Here is a 23,155-nt window from a genome sequence, read left to right as displayed (position 1 = left end):
GTCACAAATGAGTCTGACATGACTTAGCAACTAAACAACAACCAAGCTAGACTACATATTGTTCTGCCTCTGTTTATGGTTGACTTCGTTACTATGTGGGCTTTTCTTAATAAAACAAAATTAACGAGATGAGAAGTCCAGTTACCTACACAATTTAGAATGGCACATTCATGATTTAGTCTCAATTTTACCCTTATTCATATAGGCAGAATATGACTTTGATCTCTTTATATCTCTTGTGATTTTAATAATATAAGCATTCTTTTATCCTGAGGAAAGTTAATATGTATCCTTGTAGTGTTTTAGTGATAACTTACATGTTCCTTTGAATTTAATACAAGGTATTTCTACTAACTGTATGTAAGATGTTTATCACTTCCAACATAATAGATTTCTTTTTTTTATCAGCATTATTTACAATACCAGTTATCTAAACATTAGTGTTTCCTACCTTTGATTGCTGGTGATATTTGGTTTATATATGTGCTTTTTTCCCACTGGAGTATAAAAATTTTAAGGTCAGATATCATGTTGTCTTTGTTGCCTCATTGGATCTTGAAGATAGTAGGTGCACAGTTCGTTAAGTTGAATTTGATTGAGTTGAGAATATGCCAGGAATCCATTTAGTCTCATATAGTAATCTGAAGGATGTCTTTAATTTCTAACAGCAAGTTTGTGCCCTCAGTGGTTCTAGAAGTTTTTTAAAAAGGTGGTATTATGGTTAATAGTTCAGATAGTCTTGAAATTCTAGGAATACCTTGGAAATAATGACTATTTATATCTCCTTTAGGGCCAGATCTTGAAGTCAGCTCAGGTTTCTAAATCCCTAGACTGCCAAATATGTCCAGAGTCATTTGCATGTAAGAGTACCCAGATTGAAGTGTGTATATTGATGTCCCTGTGGCCTGAAGTGAATGTTTTGCAAACTGAAATGGTCTGTTCAAGGTCTTGAATGAATTAGTACACTCATGGATTTTAGCCATTTGGAGGTTGTTGAGCTCTCTCACAGTCTGGTAAAGGCTACCTATATGTGTGCATTTGTATGTTTTGCTTATAATTTTAGGAAACTGTTGAGCCTTGAAAACCACACATACCAAGGTAAAAGTCTTCTGGGAATGATGGAGTTGGACAGACTCTTTAACTCTCCTTAAGATGAGATTGATGTTAGACTTTTTTCAATTTCTCCTTTTGTCCTCTTTTCCTATTCTGTAGTAACTAAAGTCTCCAGTACTCTTGCTTGGTGGGCTGCAGTCCACGGAGTCGCTAAGAGTCGGACACGACTGAGCGACTTCACTTTCACTTTTCACTTGCATGCATTGGAGAAGGAAATGGCAACCCACTCCAGTGTTCTTGCCTGGAGAATCCCAGGGACGGGGGAGCCTGGTGGGCTGCCGTCTCTGGGGTTGCACAGAGTCGGACACGACTGAAGCGACTAGCAGCAGCAGCAGCAGTAACTAAAGTAAAAGTAAGGGAGTTTTTCTCTTGCATCTGAGCCTAGGAAATGAGATGGCCATGTTGTTCTGGCTCTAATTAAATTTGAACAAAGTGGGAAAATGTTGCATTATATGTAAACAACATGCTTGTCTCTATCACAAGTGAAAATAAGACAAGTTATTTTTGGTTTTGAAATAAGTGTCTTTCAGAATGAAACCCTGTGAGGAGCATGGATTTCCCCTACTCTTAACAGCTTTTGGTGCTGTTAGAGCATTAAATTTAGTTTTAAAGCACATTTATTTTTGAAAGTCATGTAAGCTGCTGCTTAAAACCTAACCTTAATTCTATTTCCAGTCAGGGCCTCTCATAGTTTAGTAAACAGTTTGCCAGTACACATAGTGGATATTGTAATGGGAGAAGGTTGTCATGCCTTCTGTGCCTGTGATGATTCAACAAAACTAGTAAGCTTCTCTTTATTTCTAAGTTGACTTTCTCCTAAGGTTTAAGAGTGTTCCACCCAGGGATGCTCCTCTATTTGGGGCTTCCCAGGTTGAAATTAAAAGATGCTTACTCCTTGGAAGGAAAGTTATGACCAACCTAGATAGCATATTCAAAAGCAGAGACATTACTTTGCCAACAAAGGTCCATCTAGTCAAGGCTATAGTTTTTCCTGTGGTCATGTATGGATGTGAGAGTTGGACTGTGAAGAAGGCTGAGTGCCAAAGAAGTGATGCTTTTGAACTATGGTGTTGGAGAAGACTCTTGAGAGTCCCTTGGACTGCAAGGAGATCCACCCAGTCCATTCTGAAGGAGATCAGCCCTGGGATTTCTTTGGAAGGAATGATGCTGAAGCTGAAACTCCAATACTTTGGCCACCTCATGTGAAGAGTTGACTCATTGGAAAAGACTCTGATGCTGGGAGGGATTGAGGGCAGGAGGAGAAGGGGATGACAGAGGATGAGATGGCTGGATGGCATAACTGACTCGATGGACGTGAGTCTGAGTGAACTCTGGGAGTTGGTGATGGACAGGGAGGCCTGGCGTGCTGCGATTCGTGGGGTCGCAAAGAGTCGGACACGACTGAGCAACTGAACTGAACTGAACTGAGGTGGCACTAGTGGTAAAGAATCTGCCTGCAGTGCAGGAGACCTGGGTTTGATCCCTGGGTTGGGAAGATCCCCAGAAGGAGGGCATGGCAACCCACTCCAATGTTCTTGTGGAATGCTTGTGGAATGCTGTGGAAGTGATGGGAATATGCTTGCTGTATTTGAGAAGTATAGGAGGCTGGTATGGCTGAAGTAGAAAGGTAGAGGTGGAAAATGGCAGGAATGAGGCAGGAGAGTTATGCAGAGCCTTACAGACCATGATGAATTTTGGATTTCATGTCAAGTGTGGTGGAATGGTATTGGGAGGATGAAACCAGGGGAGAAATATAATTATATTAATTTTTTATAAATATGGCAATGATTTGTATAGTGAATAACCTGTAGCAGGCAAGAGGTTAAGCAAGGAGACTGATAACAAATACATTTGGATCACCATACATTATTATATGATGATCCAAAATACATTCACTAATAGGTTGGTGATTTTTAACACGAGCTGTTAAGTTTTAGTCTAGCATGGAGAAAGAAGTTCTGGTATCTGCATGACTCTGTTTTCAGTTCAGATCTTTTTTCAGAGATGATTAGTTTCATAAAGGTCTCTGACAGCATAAATCTTAGTCCTTTAAGACTGATGCTTAAAATTCAGTGTCTTTGAAAATTGCTTAACTTTTCCCCTCCTATTGTAATTAAATAAAAACAGTAAACATGTTCTTATAGGAAACTTGGAAAATAAAATTTTAAAAAATCATATATAATCCTATCATGTCATTCAGTCATTCAGTTGTCCCTGATTCTTTGTGACCCCACAGACTGCAGCATGCCAGGCTTCCCTGTCCTTCACCATCTCCCGGAGCTTGCTCAAACTCATGTCCATCAAGTCAGTGATGCCATCCAACCATCTCATCCTCTGTTGTCCCTTCTCCTCCTGCCTTCAATCTTTCCCAGCATCAGGGTCTTTTCGAAGGAGTCAGTTCTTTGCATCAGGTGACTATGGTATTGGAGCTTCAACATCAGTTGTTCCAATGAATATTCAGGACTGATTTCTTTTAGGATTAACTGGTTTGATCTCCTTTCAGTCCAAGAGTTTTCTCCAACACCACAGTTCAAAAGCATCAGTTCTTCAGTGTTCAGCTTTCTTTATGGTCCAACTCTCACATCCATACCTGACTACTGGAAAAACCGTAGCTTTGACTAGACAGACTTTCGTCAGCAAAGTAATGTAGAAATAGTATTTTAATTAGCTCTTGATAGTTTGTTGTCTTAGCAACATTTATGGAGGATTTCTACTTCTCTTTTATTTGAGAAAACAGAGGCCCATACAAGCTGTAATGACTTACTAAATATTGTATTCTTACTGCTTTATTGAGGTTTCAGCCAGGCTCTGAATGGAGGGAGAACAGTGTTAATCAGTTATCAAGGTCTAGATATGGTACATGAATTAACCAAATATGGTTTGACAAAGAAAATTAAGAGGCAAAATTACAATTACTTTTCCCTTTCCCATTTTCCCTTCTTTATAGGAAACCAGTGTTCTTAAATCAGGTTGCAACATATTGGTCATTGTAGGCCATATATTCCCTCCCCCTGCCAAAAAAAGAGATTCTCCCCCTGAGATTTACAACGTGACTGTAATACAGTAGATACGTCTGTTTTGTTCACTGTGTACATCAAATTTTACTTACATCAGCTTTCTGCTTAGAAAAGACGTTCTTTTTTCACCTCTTAACTTCCCTAAGAATAGAGACTTATTTTTAAAATATCTTCATAGATTTCTCTTCCTGAACTAGAGTTCTGCATGAGCCTTGTTTTCTGGCTTATAATTTTTAAAAATCTCATTAAATTTTTTCTATTTGTGTAAGAGACAAGTACACATTCCCTTCCAAATTTATATCCCTCATGGCAATTAAGTAAGGGAGTCCCTTGTTCTGGACAAGGCGGTGTAGACTGTATAGCATTTAAGAGCCAAGAGGTCACTTCCATCCTTCTCTTCCTGTCATGGCGACTCTCAACTGAGATTGAGGGAGACTGTTCTTGAGTTGGTGTAGAGGCCCTGCCCACCTGCATGGAACTTGGTTTGAACAAGAAATAAATTTTTATTGTGGTGCATATTTAATATTTTGAGAGCTTTGTTACTACAACATAGTCTAGCAGTCTTGAACATTTTTTCATGTATGTTTTATAATATGTATATAGTTTATAAATATGTACTGATAATGATGGCATACTTAGAAAGAATTTTTCCTGATCTAATCCCTGTCTGTCTCCTCAAAATCATTTCTCACAATATCCATTTAAACTTCCATTCTTCCAGACTGAATACACTATGCTGTTTCACACCTGTGTCTTTGTACATGCTCTTTCCTTTACTAGAATTCACTTTTATTTTTCTACCTATCAGATACATACGTGTCTTTCAAATTTCAGATTGCCATCACTTTCCCAGGAAAGGCTTCCCTGATTTCCTCTATTTTCTTTGTACATTTGGGGTTTTTTCAGTTCAGATTTATTTACCTTTGTTTCTGTCATTAATAGTAAATTATAAACTTCACAGAGTAGTAATTTCTTTTAACCTGGGTATATAATGGGGATAAATGTTTGTTAAACGAATGCCCTGCCTTTGAACAGAGAACAATTTAAAGCTCTGTTGGTTAATACCTTCCTGAAAAGTAGTTGGCAGTTGGTTGAGAATAAAATAGGTGATCTTTTGTGTAAATTCATGGGGTCAGGAAGAAAAAGAAAATGAGAGGGCAGGAAGGAGAAATTCTGCCACTTCGATTTTGCTGTGATCCCCTAAGGTTTTCATACTAAGGGCCATGTAATATGGTGTTAGTGTTTGTGCTTTCTCTGCATTAGATTTTTATCTATCTTTTAAGTTTCCTTCATTGGGTACAGTTGACATACTGAACTGGTACTATCATATTAGTTTCAGGTTTAGAACCTAATGGTTCAGTATTTGTATATATTGTGGAATGATCGATCGTCATGTCACCTCAATAAGTCTAGTTAGCAACTGTCACATGGTTACAGTTTTTTCCTTGTGATGAGAACCTTTACCCTTTCCTCTCTTGCATAACTTTCACATATGCAGTGCAGCATTGTTAACTACCGTCGTTCTGCTGTACATTACACCCCCAGCGATAGCTCTCTTATTCTGTCATTTTTGCTATGTGAAGTTGCTTGATGTTCGTGAAGACATCTCAGAGCTGGTAATATTCTGAAGTTCTTTGTTTCTTTGCTAGTTTGTTTTGGTTTATTAAGTGTAAAATAGAGCATGTATTTAAAAATTAAATGTGTAGGTACAGATTAAAGAACAAATTCTCATGTACCCATTATTTAGGTGAAAAATAAAACTTTACTACAGTCCAGAAGCCCCTTATGTGCTATTCCCTGGTTTCATTTCCTTCTCACCTCCTGAAATAATCACCATCCTGAACTTTATGGAAATCATTCCTTTGTATTTGTTTTCATCATATATGTCTCTACAGTTGACCCTTGCACAACATAGGGGTTGGGGTGCTGACCTTTGCACGACATCGGGATTGGGGCGCTGACCCTTGCACAACATAGGGATTGGGGCACTGACCCTTGCACAACATAGGGATTGGGGTGCTGACCCTTGCACAGCATAAGGATGGGGGCGCTGACCCTCTTCCCCACCCAAGTCAAAAATCCATATGTAACTTTATAGTTGACTCTTCATATCTGTTGGAGAAGGAAATGGCAACTCACTCCAGTATTCTTTCCTGGAGAATCCCATGGACAGAGGAGCCTGGCATGGGGTTGCAAGAGTCAGACACGACTTAGCGACTAAACCACCACCACCACCACCTCCATATCTGTGGTTCCACATCTGGGGATTTAACCAACTGCAAATCATGTAGTACTATAGTACGTATTGAAAGAAATTTCGATGTAAGTGGATCCACATAGTTGGAACTTGTGTGTTCAGGAGTCTTTTGTCAGTGTTTACTTTCCCTGTTTTAAAACTTTATATAGTAAATGGAACCATGCTGCATGTACTTTTCTGTGGCAAGCTTCTTTTGTGCAAGATTGTTTTTGAAATTCATCCATGTTTATGTGTATAGTTGTACTTCATTTATTTTCACACTGTATAATATTCCATTGAGTTAAAATACTCTAGTTTACTTATCCATTCTATTTATGAACATGTGGCTTTATATACAGAGTTTTACTATTGTAAACAGTGTTGCTAGAACATTCTCTCTGTATATCCTATATAAGAATTTATCGGTGGTGTCTACATAGTAGTTGAATTGGTAGAGCATAGAGTGTGCACATGTTAAATTGTATGAAATAATAACACACTGGTTTTCAGGGTAGTCATAGCTGTTTTCTCTTTCATCAAAAGTGGAGTTATCTCTTTACTCTAGATACCTTCCTGATACTTGATATTACCCAACATAAAGTTTTTTTCTAATTTGGTGGCATGAAATGGTATACCATAATAATTTGAATGTATGTGTCCCTGATTACTAATGAAATTGAGCATCTTTTCATATGTTAAGGGATTGTGCTTTTTTCTTTTCTGGAATCCTGTTCATTTGTTTCCTGTTTTTCAGCTAGTTGTCTGTCCTTTCCTTTTCAGATACTAATAATGTGCCAACTAAATGCTTTGCAAATACCTTCTCAGTGACTGACTGGATATGGGAGGTGAGGGAGAAGCAGTGTAGAAGTACTCAGAAAAGTCTGGTTTTGGGAGCTGAATGGATGCTGCTGCTGTTCATCTAGGGTGTAAAATAGAGGAGGAGAAATAGATCTGGGCACAGGGGAAAGAAGCATTAATTTAAAATATTTTGGAGTTTGATGTTATCAGGTTGCAAATGTCTCATAGAAAGTTCACTCTTAAGGATCTGAAGCTTAGGCCAAGCTCTGCTTTGCCACATAAGCCCTGGAAGAATCCTGTATGATGGGCCTTCCAATCCTGTATGATGAGACTATAGTTGGAAGGAATGTGATAATCCTCAAACTAATTTGTCCTCCACCCACCCCTGCTTCTTTGGCTGTGGATTCTCCGATGTATGCTTTTTATGAAATAAATGTCCCAGTCAAATGATCCACCAGACACTTCATCTTAGTTATAATTATTTATTATGTTTTTGGCTTCTAAACAATTGCATAATCTTTCTTAGTTTTTCTAGGAGAGAACATTACTTTTATTTTGGAAATCATTTAGCATATTTGTCTTACATAGCCTGCAGAACATGTATCTAAATTTAAAAATTTATTCCATTGCAATAATTACACAAGTTAATAGTTGTATACAAGTTATTCCATGAACACTGAAAATCATATAAAAAACATATATCCTTAAGAATTCTACTTTGTATAGTTTTTGACTAAGTACTACGGTTTTCACCTACATTTCCAGATATTTCTGGCTGCTTCTATATATTTGGAACTATGTACATAACACCTGAAAGAATATGGGCCCCTTGGAGGGGTGGCAGTGGAAGCCCCTGCAGTAAAGATCTTTCTTTAAAAAGCAGATTGTGTTATTGGTTTGAATATCTCTTAGTTATTTGAGATCCTAAGGTCTCTAATAAGCCCAGAGCTGGAAAGATCCCTTAATTACCTAGAAAGATTGGAAAGGGGAGGAAACTGTCAGTAGCAAGGCTGGGACTTAGCACATTGACTGAGAACGTAGTGCCTCGGTGTAGCTTACAGTTATAGTGCCAGGGCAGAGTTACTACTGAACAGCTCAGGGTGATGAGCCACCCTCTCCCTTGCAGGAGTAGTAGCAGCTGATATGGTGACTGGCTTGGTCACCTTTTAGAAAAACCGAAGTCCACGGACAATTAGGGCTTGACATATACTGTACACAGGGAAACAGTTGTAGAGGTAGCTTCTCTCTGGTCCATCCTTATCAGTAGTGCAGTGATTATGCCTCTTTCCGTGTTCGAGGAGATCTTTTAGTCCTGTAAGAAGAGAAAGAGGGTGTAAGAGACTCTAATGAGTCCAGTCTAAATTCTGCTAGGAACATACTGAGTTCATAGGTAATCCTAGGTCCTTAGGTGAAATGTGGTGAGACAATCATTGTGGGTTACACAGGATGCTTTTTTAAGGCCAGGAAAAGCTTATGGGAAATTTATCTTTGCTTGCATTGTTATAGCTCCGCTTCAAGGTTGAAGTGGCCTAATGACACTTCCAGACAGGTAATTAGGGTAACTTTTGATACCAAACAAGATGACACCTGAAGTATAGAAGCAGATGGAGGTAGTGGAAGCATGGTGGTAACACCGTTTTAAGCCAAGAATTCCACCAGAAAGCCCAATGCAAATATTTCTAACTTCCCCAAATTGAAATTTCTTAAAAAGCAGTTCTTCTGAAAGCAATAGCAAACCTACCTTTGCTTGTTAATTGCTTTCAGTAAATTCTTGATGGTCTTAGATTCTGGATTCAGACATCTTTTCTCCCCATTCTTTTTCATTGTGGCACTGTAGGAGTAAAAAAGAGTGAAAATATTTAAAACAATGTTGGGCCAATAAAACAGATGGACTATATAGTTTTAAAGTCAGGCATTTAGGTTTCACTTTAGATGTTTCTCTTTGCTCTATGGAAGTCTTAGGATCAACATAAACCCTTTACTGATGTTTGGAATAATCATCACGTATTTATTGTTTGATTACAGCCAGGGAGATGATCATTAGGTTTTACTCACATAATCTCGACACGTGGGCAGGATTGACTTGCAGGAATGACTTCAAGTTTTTCTAAGGACCTTGGATTAACAGATCCATTACTGATCTCGATGCAGGAACAGCGTGTATTCCTAGAGAGAGGTACGCCTGCAGGAAAAGAGACAGGTGTATAGCAGAGGACATTAGCACAGTTTTCATTTTAGGCATTTAATGTGGATTTGGTGGTACTTAGCAGAACCTCTGCCTCCATGTGTAATCATATAGTCAATCTGTGATCATACAGCTCTGTTTGATTTAATTAGTTGATTCCCTGAAAGAATGGAATTGTAACTTGTTGATTGTAAGATACATTGAGCCCCAGTCATATAGTTAATTACACTTAAGTTAACTAAGGAGATACCTGTCTCTTCCTCTTTCTCTTCCTTCCCTCATATTTTCTCTATATATCCCTCTTTCTTTTCCACTCCCACCTTCCTCCTCCTCTCTTCTTTTATTCCACTTGCTTCTCTGATAATAAGCTCTGATCAGAAGCAATCTCTGTTCATTTACCCTTCATTTTTAGGCAGGCTGTAAAACTTTTGCAAATACATTATTTCTGTACTTCAAAAATCTATACCCTAGTCCTATTTCTGTTCTTATAAATTAAGTATCCCTTGATGTTCCTTACCTTGACTCAGAGTCAGAAGGATAAGGCAGAAAATAAGAAAACCGCTTTTGTTCATAGTGCTGCAACTGAAGGTACTTCTGCAGTAGGCTCAGACTGCCTGAACAGTTGAGGAGAGTCTCAGAAAACATCGATCTCAGATGCAGTATATATTTGCAAAGGCACTTTCCCTCTCTAACTCTGATTGGATGACAGTACAGTTGACTTGGCAAAACCTGCAATCTGTTCTTTGGGGAAGTCCCACACTGCAGAATCAAAGATATTGTTTATATTTATTGTGGCTTCTGAGGTACGGAATTTCCCTCTCCCTCCTTTGTTTCAATAAGAGTGAGTTAGGTTTCACTTTCTAAAAGATGAACAGTTTCTCAAAAAAGATAACTTTATTGCAAGTAGAATTACTTTAAAAAAAGGAACTTATATTCTTGCACTTCCTGCAAAATAAAAATGTCAACTTAAACTCAATCAGAGTCCTAAATACAGTTGTGGTTTTTTTTTAACTATGTGTTGCACAGATCCATCTCTCCTTTATTTTATTGTTCTTACAAATATATCTATACATTTGTGTCCATTAAAATTAATTTATATTAATGTTTTATGCCTAAATACAGTTTTAAAATGAGTAAGCCTTAATATTTGTTTCACATCCATTTAAATTTGCATCAGTAAGGCATAAATAGGAAATCTTACTTTTATTCACTTTTTACACTTTTTATGGGTTTCAGCGATGTCATATATGTTCTCATTTTATTTCTATAATCTGTAAGAAGATAGGAAATTATTTTATATGTGGAAGAGTAATTTTAAAGATTAGATAATAGTGTTAGGTTTTCATCCATTTATTTTAACTATGATGCTTTTCTCTTAACATTTTAAATTTTGGTAATACTTTCAGAGGCTCAGCAATTTAAAAAATGTCCTTAGTAATAGCAATTTCTCCTCCTTTGGAGGTAAATTTAATTTTTGGAAACAATAATTTCACCAAGCACTGCAGTATTTAATCAAATAGCGGAGTGTTTGATCAAATACTACCAAGTAATAGGTTTGGTCTTCTGGAGAAGGTCAAAGACATGGAACTGGCAAGTTTCAAGGAATTCTAGAAGTGCTCCAATTATTCATTAACATCACTAAAATAAGTGAATAACCTCCAACATAATTATTTCTAGGTTAAACACTATGTATTTGGATATCTGATTTCTTGTATGTTAGTAAACAAGTTTCATGTACTACAGTCCATCCCTGAATGAAAACATCATAGGATCGAGAATGGAGTAATAAAAGGATTTGTAGCTATAGTAGGGTTAAAAGCTTTTTGAGGAAATAAATTTAAAATAGGGGCATAAGTAAAGACAGACCTTAGGAGAACAGAATGGAAACAGAGATTGGTTTAAGATGGGTACAGCTCTAAGAGAATGTCACATGCAAAGCAGAGGCAAAAATGTGATAGCCTTAGAGCTGGTAACATTGATAACTAAAATAAGCACACTTTCAGCTGGGCAAATAGGATCAAAACTTGGTTTCTTACTTTAGCATTCAGTAATGCTTGGCTGATAATTCACAGCAGACATTATTAGTAAGAAGTAGGTAATACCCTTTTATATAACATGTGTTAGAAATTCACCAGTATTCAAAAGACAAATAGTCTGGTTGTATTCTTGGCAAGTGATTGACAACAGGAGATACAAAATTAAATACTATTCTAAATGCAGGCATCCAGATGCAGGTGATACTTGGGACCTAGGAAAATACCTGGGGAGGGGGGGTCTTTTCATAGTCAGCCTGGCTGCAGCAATGTAGGAATGGTCCAGGGAAAGGTAGGGCTTCCACACTAGGGTTAGACTAGTGTACCTGGCAGGAACTGGCCTAAAAGTTGGCATAGAGGCCAAGATAAAAGCCCATATTTGTAAACTGAACACATGTAAAACTTGGAACCTCGTATGCAGGGGCTCCGTCATCAGAACAGTGTATGAGTTTTGCTTCGGGATGCAGAAATTTCTGGATTGTTGAATCTCAGGTTGGTCTGTTCTAAGGACTGGGGTAGAGCTAAGCTTGCAAGTGGGTAAGTCAGTAGACTTAGCTGTGGGGAAACTGGAAAGTCAAAAGGAGAGTGAAGTGAGGCAGAGACTGATAGAACTGGGAAGACTTTCATCCAGCAAAAAGGCCTTCTTTTGATGAAGGAAAGGGGTGTGAGAGACAATGACATGGAGGAGCCCTCCCATAGCTGTTTGTGTAGAATAAAAATTGGACTGTGAGTAAAAATGCCAAACATTTTTGGGGAAATGTCTTGACATCATGGATGGAAGAGGCACTGGACAGTTCAACATTAAACAATAAACAGATACATGGTGATAATTTTATTTTTGTTAGTATCTAATTTCACAAATAAGATGCTATCTATATAGCACAGTAGGAGAGTTGAGGTAGAGATGCCCATTAATGGACTGTTAGTAAGAAAATATTTATTACTCATTTAATTGATTTTTAGTTAAATATTCAGTTCAATTCAGTCACTCAGTCGTGTCTGACGCTTTGCGACCCCATGAATTGCAGCACGCCAGGCCTTCCTGTCCATCACCAACTCCCAGAGTTCACTCAGACTCACGTCCATCGAGTCAGTGATGCCATCCAGCCATCTCATCCTCTGTCGTCCCCTTCTCTTCCTGCCCCCAATCCCTCCCAGCATCACAGTCCTTTCCAATGAGTCAACTCTTCGCATGAGGTGGCCAAAGTACTGGGGTTTCAGCTTGAGCATCATTCCTTCCAAAGAACACCCAGGGCTGATCTTCAGAATGGACTGGTTGGATCTCCTTACAGTCCAAGGGACTCTCAAGAGTCTTCTCCAACACCACAGTTCAAAAGCATCAATTCTTCGGTGCTCAGCCCTCTCACAGTTAAATATTACATAGCATTAACTATATGCCAGGCATTGTTTGAAGTGCTTTATGAATACTGACTTAATCCTTAGTTCTGGGGTCCATTTTCTTGACAACTTTGTTGTGTTGTCTTTCTGGAGAGAACATTTTCCTTGATTTGGATTTCTGATTTTTGTTTTCTCTGTCTTAATTAGCTGAAGACATCATTGAGGTTATTTTGGTGCCTCAATAATTAAACACCTAGGGTTTAAGATGGGTCTGTTTTACACTGAATCCCATACTGAAATGAAAAATACTGTATTGTATAGGTATGTTACACACATATATTCAGATAAACACGTGTTAGCCAGTAAACAATCACACAGATACACATTTATTTACTTATACTATTTTATATGGTAGTTTCCTTTCCTGAAACAGATCATGTTCTATTGGATTTGTGTTAGAATATATTGAACATTGTATATCCTGGGATTTTTGTGATGGGGAAAAAGACATTTATTTCTTCCTAGTTCTGATATTTGCATTTTAATTCTGTTAAAATATGTAAATTTTATATGAGTTGAGTTTTATTGTGGTTTTAAAAATACTGCAGATAGATTTTATCATTCAGCATCTTGTCATTTATTCAGCTAGATAATTCCTCAGCTATATTCATGAGCCTGCTCAACGTCTCTTTCATCAGAAATATAGACACCTCCCAAAGTTTTTTGTATTCTTGTGTTTAACTGTTACGACTTAATGAATCATTATAAATTATCTTTCTTTGCCTGTACTAACAGTGTTTTGTTTGGTCTGTTAAGTGTAGCTACAACTATTCGGCTCTCTTTTGGTTACTGTTAACATGAAATATCTTTTTCTGTTATTTAACTTTTAACATGTTTATGTCATTGAATATAAATTACATCGTTTGTAAAAACTGTACAGTTAGATCATGTTTTAAAAAAATCCATTCTGGAGGATAGTGGCCAAGATGGTGGAGTAGACAGATCCTGAGCTCACCTCCTTTTATGAGCACACTAAAATCACAACTATCTGCAGAACAACCATCAGTGAAAAAGACTGGAACCTGCCAGAAAATATCTTCTACAACAAGGACGTAAAGATGGAAACATAACAAGATAAGTAGGAAGGGCAGACTTGTGATAAAAATCAAATCCCATTGCCCTGGGAATGCAACCCACAAACCAGAGAATAATTATATTGTAGAGATTCTCCCTTAAAAGTGAGAGTTCTGAGCTCCAACACAAAAGATTTCAAATAGCCAAAGCAATCTTGAAAAGGAAAAACAGAGCTGTGGGAATCAGGTTCCCTGACTTCAGACTATACTACAATGGTACAGTAATCAAAACAGTATGTTAACCATCACAAAAACAGAAATACAGATCTATGGAACAGGACAGAAAGCCCAGAAATAAACTTACTCACTTGTGGTCAATTAATCTACAGTAAAGGAGGCAAGATTATACAGTAGAGGAAAGACAGTCTCTTCAAACAAATGATGTTGGGAAAACTGGACAGCTACATGTAAAAATATAAATTAGAGCATTCTTTAACACCACACACAAAAATAAACTCAAAATGGCTTAAAGACCTAAATTTAAGACTGGATACTATAAAACTCTTAGAGAAAAACATAAGCCAAAACACTCTGACATAAATTACAGCAATATCTTTTTCACACCATCTCCTAGAGTGATTGAAATAAAAACAAAAAATAAATGGGACATGATTAAACTTAAAAACTTCAGCACATCAAAGGAAGCCATATATGAAACAAAAAGACAACCCATAGAATGAGAGAAAATATTAGCAAACAAAGAAACTGACAAGGAATTAACTCCAAAATATGCAAACATCTCATGTAGCTCAATAGCCAACAAAAAAAAGAAAAACCCAATCCACAGATGGGCAGAAGTCCTAAATTTCTCCAAAGAAAACATGCAAATGGGCAAGAGGCACATGAATAGATGTTTAACTTTGCTAATTATTAGAGAAATGCAAATGAAAACTGCAGTGAGATATCAGCTTACACCAGTCCGAAGGGCTATTATCAAAAAATCTGCAAACAATAAATGGTGGAGAGAGTGGAGAGAAGGGAACCCTCCTACATTGTTGGTGGGAATGTAAACTGGGATAGCCACTATGGAGAACAATATGGAGGTTCCTTAGAAAACTAAAAGAGAACTACCATATGACCCAACAGTCCCATTCCTGGGCATATATCTGGAGAAAACTCTAATTTGGAAAGATACATGTACCCCCAGTGTTCACTGTAGCGCTGTTTACAATAGCCAAAACAAGGAAGCAACTTAAATGTCCATTGACAGATGAATGGATAAAGATGTGGTATATACATAACAATGGAGTATTGCTCAGCCACAAAAAAGAATGAAATAGTGCTGTTTGCTGTAACATGGATAGACCTGGAGATAATCATACTAAGTGAAGTACATCAGACAAAGACAAATATATGATATTGCTTATATGCAGAATCTTAAAAAAAAAAAGATGCAAATGAACTTACTTACCAGACAGAAACAGACTCAGAGACTTAGAGAAGAGAACAAACTTATGGGAACTTATGGTTACCAGGGGAAAGGGATAGATTCAAAGTTCAGGATTGACATGTACACACTGCTGTCTATGTCAAACCTGCGTCCCCTGCAGTAGGACTGCAGTTTTAACCACTGAACCACCAGGGAGGTCTCCAGCCACTATATGTAAAACAGATAATCAACAAGGACCTACAGTATAGCACAGGGAACAGGGCTCAATATTCTGTAATAATCTAACTAGGAAAATAATTTGAATCACATCACTGTACACTTGAAACTAACACAATATTGTTAATCAACTATGTTCCAATATAAAATTTAAAAAAAATCCATAAGTTGTCATGTCATTCTTCTGCATAGGACCTTTCAATAACTTAGTTATATTTAGAATTAAATCCAATTCTGTATTTTGTTTTACTAAGTTCTCTGTAATCTGGTTGCTACTGATTTCTCCACCCTTATCTCACATTTTCCCTCTCAGCCACTATACTCCAGTCACGGAGGCTTTTATACTAGCAATTTTCTTTATTTGGAATGTTTTTCCCCTTGTTCTTTGCATTGGTGGTTCCTTCTGGACGTTTGGATTTTATCTAAATAGTCCCTTCTCTTACCAAACAATCTAGAACATCCATGACCTTATTTTAATTCTCTGGCATTTCTCATGCTCTGATACTTGCTTAGTTTACTTTTTAATGTCTGTTTTGTCTCATTCAATTTTAAGCCCTCAAGGAACAGGGACCTTATCAGTCTTTTTCAGAGCTCATACCTTTCACCTAGCATGTCACCTGGCATATGGAAGGTACTCAATAAATACTGGATGGATGGATAGATGTATACATCTTTCCAGACTTTAAGCAATGATGCAAATAAGAATTATACATCATCAAAAAGAATTTCCATTGACTCATCACATGTCTACATTAAGACATGAATAAATACTACTGTTTCCTAGTTTTAGAAATCATGTTTAACCTAAGAAAGCTATAATTTCCCCAGAAGTTAGCATCGATTCAGATAAGTGGAATAAATACAGGTATTCTCAGCTAGCTATAGGTCAGAATCTTTATTTCTAGACAGTGGAGTAAATAAGTAAAAGGTGGTACACTAAAACTTTTAAATTATTCATTGGAGGTTCTCTGCAATTATGTACTGAATGAATGAAGGAATGCAGGTCTTTTCAGTGCGTATTGCTTACGTGTTCATTGATGGTTTTGGAAGCAGAAGAACAAGGAGGATTGTACTTCTTCTCATTATTGTCTCTCTACTTTATGAAGGGAACCAAGCTAGTCTCATGGGATACTAGGATAAGATCCAGTGTCTGTCCTTGATGGATTTGCATTCTAACTAGAAAAGCCACAAATATGAAACAGTAAATATCAACTTAAAAAACTGTGTGATCGATGACAAATGAGTGGTATAGGTAATATATGATATGGGGGGTTATAGGTGATTATATTTACTAAGACCAGTAATAGATGAACCTTAAAGTGTGGATTGTATTTAGACAAGTGGCCAGGAAGGGAAGCATACGCAGTTAGACAAGTGTCACCAAAAATGCACTAGAGAGATGCCAGCCAGCCAATCAGGCAGATTGCTTCAGTCTCATAGGGTTGGTAATATCTTGTTAGGATTCTGTAGGATCTGGTCCTGAGGTTTACAGGTCTGTAAACTCATTTTTTTCTAATAATTCAGGGTAAACATGTTCTTAGAGTTAATTCTGCAAACCAGATACACAAGAACGTGAGATGAAAATTAAAGACAGTTTATTCATTTATATGAAGACCTTCCAGTGACTGGAATGATTGAGTCTGATAACCAATTCTCTCTTTTCTAGTATCAGAGTACCTGAGAAGTTGAATTAGTTATCGGGTTGTTTTCTTGTGAAAATAGAATGAAAACAAAGGATTGTTTTCTCCTTGTTTTTAGTGGGGCTCTGCTCAGGAGAGAAACCTTTATAAGTGTGATCAATGTGGAGGAGAATTCTGAAAAACAAACCTTTAGAGACAATAGTAAGCCAGCTATTGTTATATCCACTGGCAGCCTTACATGAATCATGTGAATAAAAATCTAAATAACTTTTAAATTTTAAATTTTGCATGACTTTTTATATATTCACTTTCTTAGTATTCACTGATCTGAGTCTAGTTTTTAAAAGAAAGAATTAAGGGGAAAAGTACATCTGTAGTTTCAGTTTCATTTGTTTTTGATTTAAGACTATGGCATCGGGCCAAAAGAAAGTGTCTGCCCTAACAGACTTGTTACAGACCCAGAAAAAAAATGCTTTCCGAGAAACTAATGTGCTTAGAAGAAATTTCCTAAAAAGTGAGCAGGAGCAATTCAGTGATTTCCATAGGCTGAGAATCCCCTCAGCTGATTTATAGTACACTTTGGAAAGTCTGGGAGAGGAGGGTAAAGCTTTGCCTTTCAAAGTTTTGACTGAGTTGTCAAAAGATCCTCCTAGCTAACGGTGGCTGGTAATACTGGTTATATACTTTTGAGTTACCAGGGCGTCTCATCATTCACAGCCAGGGCAAAGTTGGTGATGTATACTTAAAATGAGCGTGCTTGGGAAGGCCTGCAAATAAATAACTTCTGTTTGTATGCATACTGAAACCATGCCGTGCTTTGCTTTTCTCACACTTAATGGGATGATGAGATGGTCTGGGTCTCTACAGATAGCAGTGTATAGTTTGGTCTCTTACTTGCTCTGTGAACCTGGACAAACTGTTAGGTAGGTCTGTGCTTCAGTTTTCTTATTTTCAAATATGCATTATAATACATATCTTTCACATTGTTCTAAAGATGACAGATTATTAAAAATGTATTTTAAGAAGTCTAAATGAAGTTTTAACTGGCCAGCATTTTAAAAATATAGCCAAGTCTCTCTCCAAGTTTCAGCTTATCTCCTAAGTGCAACAGGTAGTATTTTCTCTCTAGATGATGTAGTAATTCGTATGATCAGATGTGTCTATTAGTCTACAGCATTGACCAGCCATAGCATGCCTCTCCTGGTGGAATTTAGTCTTAGGAAAGGGCTTCAGTGCATAAGAGTATACCATGAATTTACTAAACAAGACACAGATGCTCATTTTTTACTTTTCTTCTTTGTGCTATAGGTCATAGCCTGAAAAATTTAAAAGAAAGAAATTCAAGCCAGAAGTATTGATAAGGAAGAAATAAAATTTTGCATAGAAGATTTTTTTTGCATAGGAACCACCCCTTCAAATTTAGAAATGATCGAATTTATCAAAGTAGGTGGCTATAAGATCAGTGTACTACACTTTCTCCATCAGAAACAAAATAATTTTAATGTTATTTTATAAAAATTTACAGAAGAAACATTCTTAAAAACATGAATATTAGGAGTGAAACTAACAAAAGGCAAGCAAGACTTGTTTGCAGAAAATGTAGGTGAATTTTTCTAAAATAATGTTGAGATTAAATACAGAAAGATTACCCTTTTGATAAAGTTAAGCAAAACTAAAATTTAATAATATTTTAACTGTGTGTTTATAAATAAAAACTAATTTTAAAAAGGCTTCCCAGGTGGTGCAGTGGTAAAGACTCTTCCTGCTAATGCCGGAGATGCAAGAGACATCGGTTCGATCTTTGGGTTGGGAAGATCCCCTGGAGGAGCAAATGACAAATCGCTCCAGTATTCTTGCCTGGAGAATGCCATGACCAGAGAAGCCTAGTAGGCTACAGTCATAAAGAGTTAGACATGACTGAGCAGCAGAACACACACAATTTTAAAAAGCAAGGGAGTGATGGTTGCACAATAACATGAATGTACTTAATATTGCTGAACTGAACACTTAAAAATGTTTCAGTTCAGTTCTGTTCAGTCGCTCAGTTGTGTCCAACTCTTTGCGACCCCATGAACTGCAGCACACCAGGCTTCCCTGTCCATCACCAACTCCTGGAGTTCACCCAAACTCACGTCCATCGAGTCAGTGATGCCATCCAGCCATCTCATCCTCTGTCGTCCCCTTCTCTTCCTGCCCCCAGTCCCTCCCAGCATCAGAGTCTTTTCCAATGAGTCAACTCTTCGCATCAGGTGGCCACAGTACTGGAGTTTCAGCTTTAGCATCATTCCTTCCAAAGAACACCCAGGACTGATCTCCTTTAGAACGGACTGGTTGGATCTCCTTGCAGTCCAAGGAACTCTCAAGAGTCTTCTCCAACACCACAGTTCAAAAGCATCAATTCTTTGGCACTCAGCTTTCTTCACAGTCCACCTCTCACATCCATACATGACCACTGGAAAAACCATAGCCTTGACTAGATGGACCTTTGTTGGCAAAGTAATGTCTCTGCTTTTGAATATGCTATCTAGGTTGGTCATAACTTTCCTTCCAAGGAGCAAGCGTCTTTTAATTTCATGGCTGAAATCACCATCTGCAGTGATTTTGGAGCCCCCCAAAATAAAGTCTGACACTGTTTCCACTGTTTCCCCATCTATTTCCCATGAAGTGATGGGACCAGATGCCATGATCTTAGTTTTCTGAATGTGGAGCTTGAAGCCAACTTTTTCACTCTCCTCTTTCACTTTCATCAAGAGGCTTTTTAGTTCCTCTTCACTTTCTGCCATAAGGGTGGTGTCATCTGCATATCTGAGGTTATTGATATTTCTCCCGGCAACCTTGATTCCAGCTTGTGCTTCTTCTAGCCCAGCGTTTCTCATGATGTACTCTGCATAGAAGTTAAATAAGCAGGGTGCCAATATACAGGCTTGACGTACTCCTCTTCCTATTTGGAACCAGTCTGTTTTTCCATGTCCAGTTCTAACTGTTGCTTCCTGACCTGCATACAGGTTTCTCAAGAGGCAGGTCAGGTGGTCTGGTATTCCCATCTCTTTCAGAATTTTCCACAGTTTATTGTGATCCACACAGTCAAAGGCTTTGGCATAGTCAATAAAGCGGAAATAGATGTTTTTCTGGAACTCTTTTGCTTTTTCCATGATCCAGAGGATGTTGGCAATTTGATCTCTCGTTCCTCTGCCTTTTCTAAAACCAGCTTGAACACCTGGAAGTTCACGGTTCACATATTGCTGAAGCCTGGCTTGGAGAATTTTGAGCATTACTTTACTAGTGTGTGATATGTTAGGTTATGTGTATTTTACCACAGTTTTTAAAAAAGCAAGGGAAGAAACAGTTCAGAATAGTGATTGTCTTGGGGTTGGCAAAGGCAAGGGAATAGGATAGGGAAGAAACACATAGTTACATTAAGTTATTAATGTTCTAGTTCTTGATTTGGGTGGTGTGTTCATGGGTCTTCATTTTTTTATATATATATATATATGCCTCAGAGGTGACAATGTATGTATCATCAACTACAGTGATTAATCCAAGTCTGTATACCAGTGGTCCACTGAAAAATTAATTGACTATAAAGTTCTCATTTCAGAGAAAGTGTGAGAGTAAGTTTTTATTCCTGGTTCCTCCTTTTGAGAGGACCAGAAGAAATGTGGCATAATTATGCCGCTGCTTTTCTGAGTCATTTCATATATTAAAAATTGGAAGTTTCCAAGATCTCAATTAAATTGTAGCAATGTTTTGACTTAACAGAGTGACTGATGGATTTAAATCATTGTGCTATTCAGAAAGGGACTTGTTCAGTCACTAAGTAGTATCTGACTCTGTGAATCTTATCCAGTGAACTGGCTCTTCACTTTCGGTGGCCAAAGTATTAGAGCTTCCACTTCAGCATCAGTCCTTCCAATGAATATTCAGGGTTGATTTCCTTTAGGATTGACTGGTTTGATCTCCTTGCTGTCCAAGGGATTCTCAAGAGTCTTCTCCAGCATCACAGTTTGAAAGCATCAATTCTTCCAGGGAAGCCCCAGATCACATCTTTATCCATTCATCTGTTGATGGTCATTTAGGTTGCTTCCATGTCTTGGCTATTGAAAATAGTACTGCTGTGAACACTGGGGAGTGTGTATCTTTTTGAATTAGAGTTTTCTCTGGATATATGCCCAGGGGTGGGATTGCTGGACCATGTGGCAGTTCTGTTTTTAGTTTCTTAAGGAACCTCCATATGTTTCTCTGGAGTGATTGTACCAGTTTACTTTCCCAGCAAGAGTGTAAGAGGATTCCCTTTTCTCCATTCTCTCCAGCATTTAGTCTTTGTAGATTTTTTGATGATGACCATTCTGACTGGTGTGAGGTGATACCTCTTTGTAGTTTTCACCTGCATTCTAATAATTAGCAGTCTTGAACGTCTTTTCATGTGCTTTTTGGCTGTTTGTTTGTTTTCTTTGGAGAAATATCTTTTCTCCAAAGGTTTTTCTTTGGAGGAAGGTTTTCTGTCTGTCTTTGGATTGAATTGTTTTTCTTTCTTTTTTTTAATATGTTGAGCTGCATGAACTGTGTATTTTGGAGACTAATCCCTTGTCAGTTGCTTTGTTTACAAATATTTTCTCTGATTATGTGGGGTGACTTTTTGTTTTGTTTGTTTCCTTTGCTATGCAAAAAGCTTTTATGTTTAATTAGGTCTCATTTGTTTACTATTGCCTTTATTTTTTATTACTCTAGGAGGTAGATCCAAAAAGATACTGCTGTAACTTATGTCAAAGTGTGTTCTATGTTTTCTTCTATGAGTTTTATAGTCTGGTCTTACATGTAGGTCTTTAATCCATTTTGAATTTATTTTTGTATATAGTATTAGAGAATATTCTAATTTCATTTTTTAATGTGTAGCTGTCCAGTTTTCTCAGAACCACTTATTGAAGAGACTGTCTTTTCTCCATTGTATAGTCTTGCTTCCTTTGCATAAATTGTCCATAGGTATGTGACTGTATTCTGGACTTTCTATCCTACCCTGTTGATCTGCATTTCGTTTTTTGTTTTTTTTTTGACTGAAATGTCTTTGTTTCACCATCATTCTTTAAAAATTTTTTTTAATTATTATATATATATTTTTACTTTACAGTATTGTATTGGTTTTACCATACATCAACATGCATTCACCATGGGTGTACAGTGTTCCCCATCCTGAACCCTCCTCCCCCCTCCCTCCCCATACCATCCCTCTGGGTCATCCCAGTGCACCAGCCCCAAGCTTCCTGTATCCTGCATCGAACTTGGACTGGCGTTTCATTTCTTATATGATATTATACATGTTTTAATGCTATTCTCCCAAATCATCCACCCCCCTGCCTCTCCCACAGAGTCAAAAAGACTGTTCTATACATCTGTGTCTCTTTTGCTGTCTCGTATACAGGGTTGTTGTTACCATCTTTCTAAATTCCATGTATATGCGTTAGTATACTGTATTGGTGTTTTTCTTTCTGGCTTACTTCACTCTGTATAATAGGCTCCAGTTTCATCCACCTCATTAGCACTGATTCAAATGTATTCTTTTTAATGGCTGAGTAATACTCCATTGTGTATATGTACCACTGCTTTCTTATCCATTCATCTGCTGATGGACATCTAGGTTGCTTCCATGTCCTGGCTATTATAAACAGTGCTGTGATGAACATTGGGGTACACATGTCTCTTTCAATTCTGGTTTCCTCGGTGTGTATGCCCAGCAGTGGGATTGCTGAGTCATATGGCAGTTCTATTTCCAGTTTTTGAAGGAATCTCCACACTGTTCTCCATCATGGCTGTACTAGTTTGCATTCCCACCAACAGTGTAAGAGGGTTCCCTTTTCTCCACATCCTCTCCTGCATTTATTGCTTGTAGACTTTTGGATCGCAGCCATTCTGACTGGCGTGAAATGGTACCTCATTGTGGTTTTGATTTGCATTTCTCTGATAAAGAGTGATGTTGAGCATCTTTTCATGTGTTTGTTAGCCATTTGTATATCTTCTTCGGAGAAATGTCTATTTAGTTCTTTGGCCCATTTTTTGATTGG

The 23,155-nt window shown here is 37.6% G+C and overlaps 2 protein-coding genes across 16 annotated transcripts in view; one reads left to right on the top strand and one right to left on the bottom strand.

Annotated features, from left to right (window-relative positions):
* The window catches only part of ART3 (ADP-ribosyltransferase 3 (inactive)), a 143,217-nt gene that overhangs the window by 9,479 nt on the left and 110,583 nt on the right, over window positions 1-23,155 (top strand). The window lies entirely within an intron of this gene.
* Window positions 7,633-9,985, bottom strand: CXCL10 (C-X-C motif chemokine ligand 10). Its single transcript, XM_086405341.1, has 4 exons — window positions 9,867-9,985; window positions 9,220-9,346; window positions 8,906-8,995; window positions 7,633-8,476 (listed from the first exon to the last, which is right to left on the bottom strand). The coding sequence occupies exons 1-4, from the start codon at window positions 9,919-9,921 to the stop codon at window positions 8,440-8,442; spliced, it is 309 nt and encodes a 102-aa protein (XP_086261467.1). The 5' UTR covers window positions 9,922-9,985; the 3' UTR covers window positions 7,633-8,439.

The sequence above is a fragment of the Bos grunniens genome, chromosome 6 (genome assembly GCF_055505025.1).
Source record: "Bos grunniens cultivar Pamir isolate PY7600 chromosome 6, Bosgru_T2T1.0, whole genome shotgun sequence".
Lineage (NCBI taxonomy): Eukaryota > Metazoa > Chordata > Mammalia > Artiodactyla > Bovidae > Bos > Bos grunniens.
Note: the sequence above shows the minus strand (reverse complement) of the source record. Positions and strands in the feature narration are given on the sequence as shown.

What these genes read in the sequence shown, in the direction of transcription:
- CXCL10 (XM_086405341.1), bottom strand. Translation starts at nt 9,921, where the DNA reads ATGAACAAAAGCGGTTTTCTTATTTTCTGCCTTATCCTTCTGACTCTG. An exon ending in TGCCCACGTGTCGAGATTAT is followed by an intron (nt 8,996 to 9,219) that starts GTGAGTAAAACC and finishes TTACTCCTACAG; the next exon opens with TGCCACAATGAAAAAGAATG. An exon ending in AAAGCAATTAACAAGCAAAG is followed by an intron (nt 8,477 to 8,905) that starts GTAGGTTTGCTA and finishes CTCTTCTTACAG; the next exon opens with GACTAAAAGATCTCCTCGAA.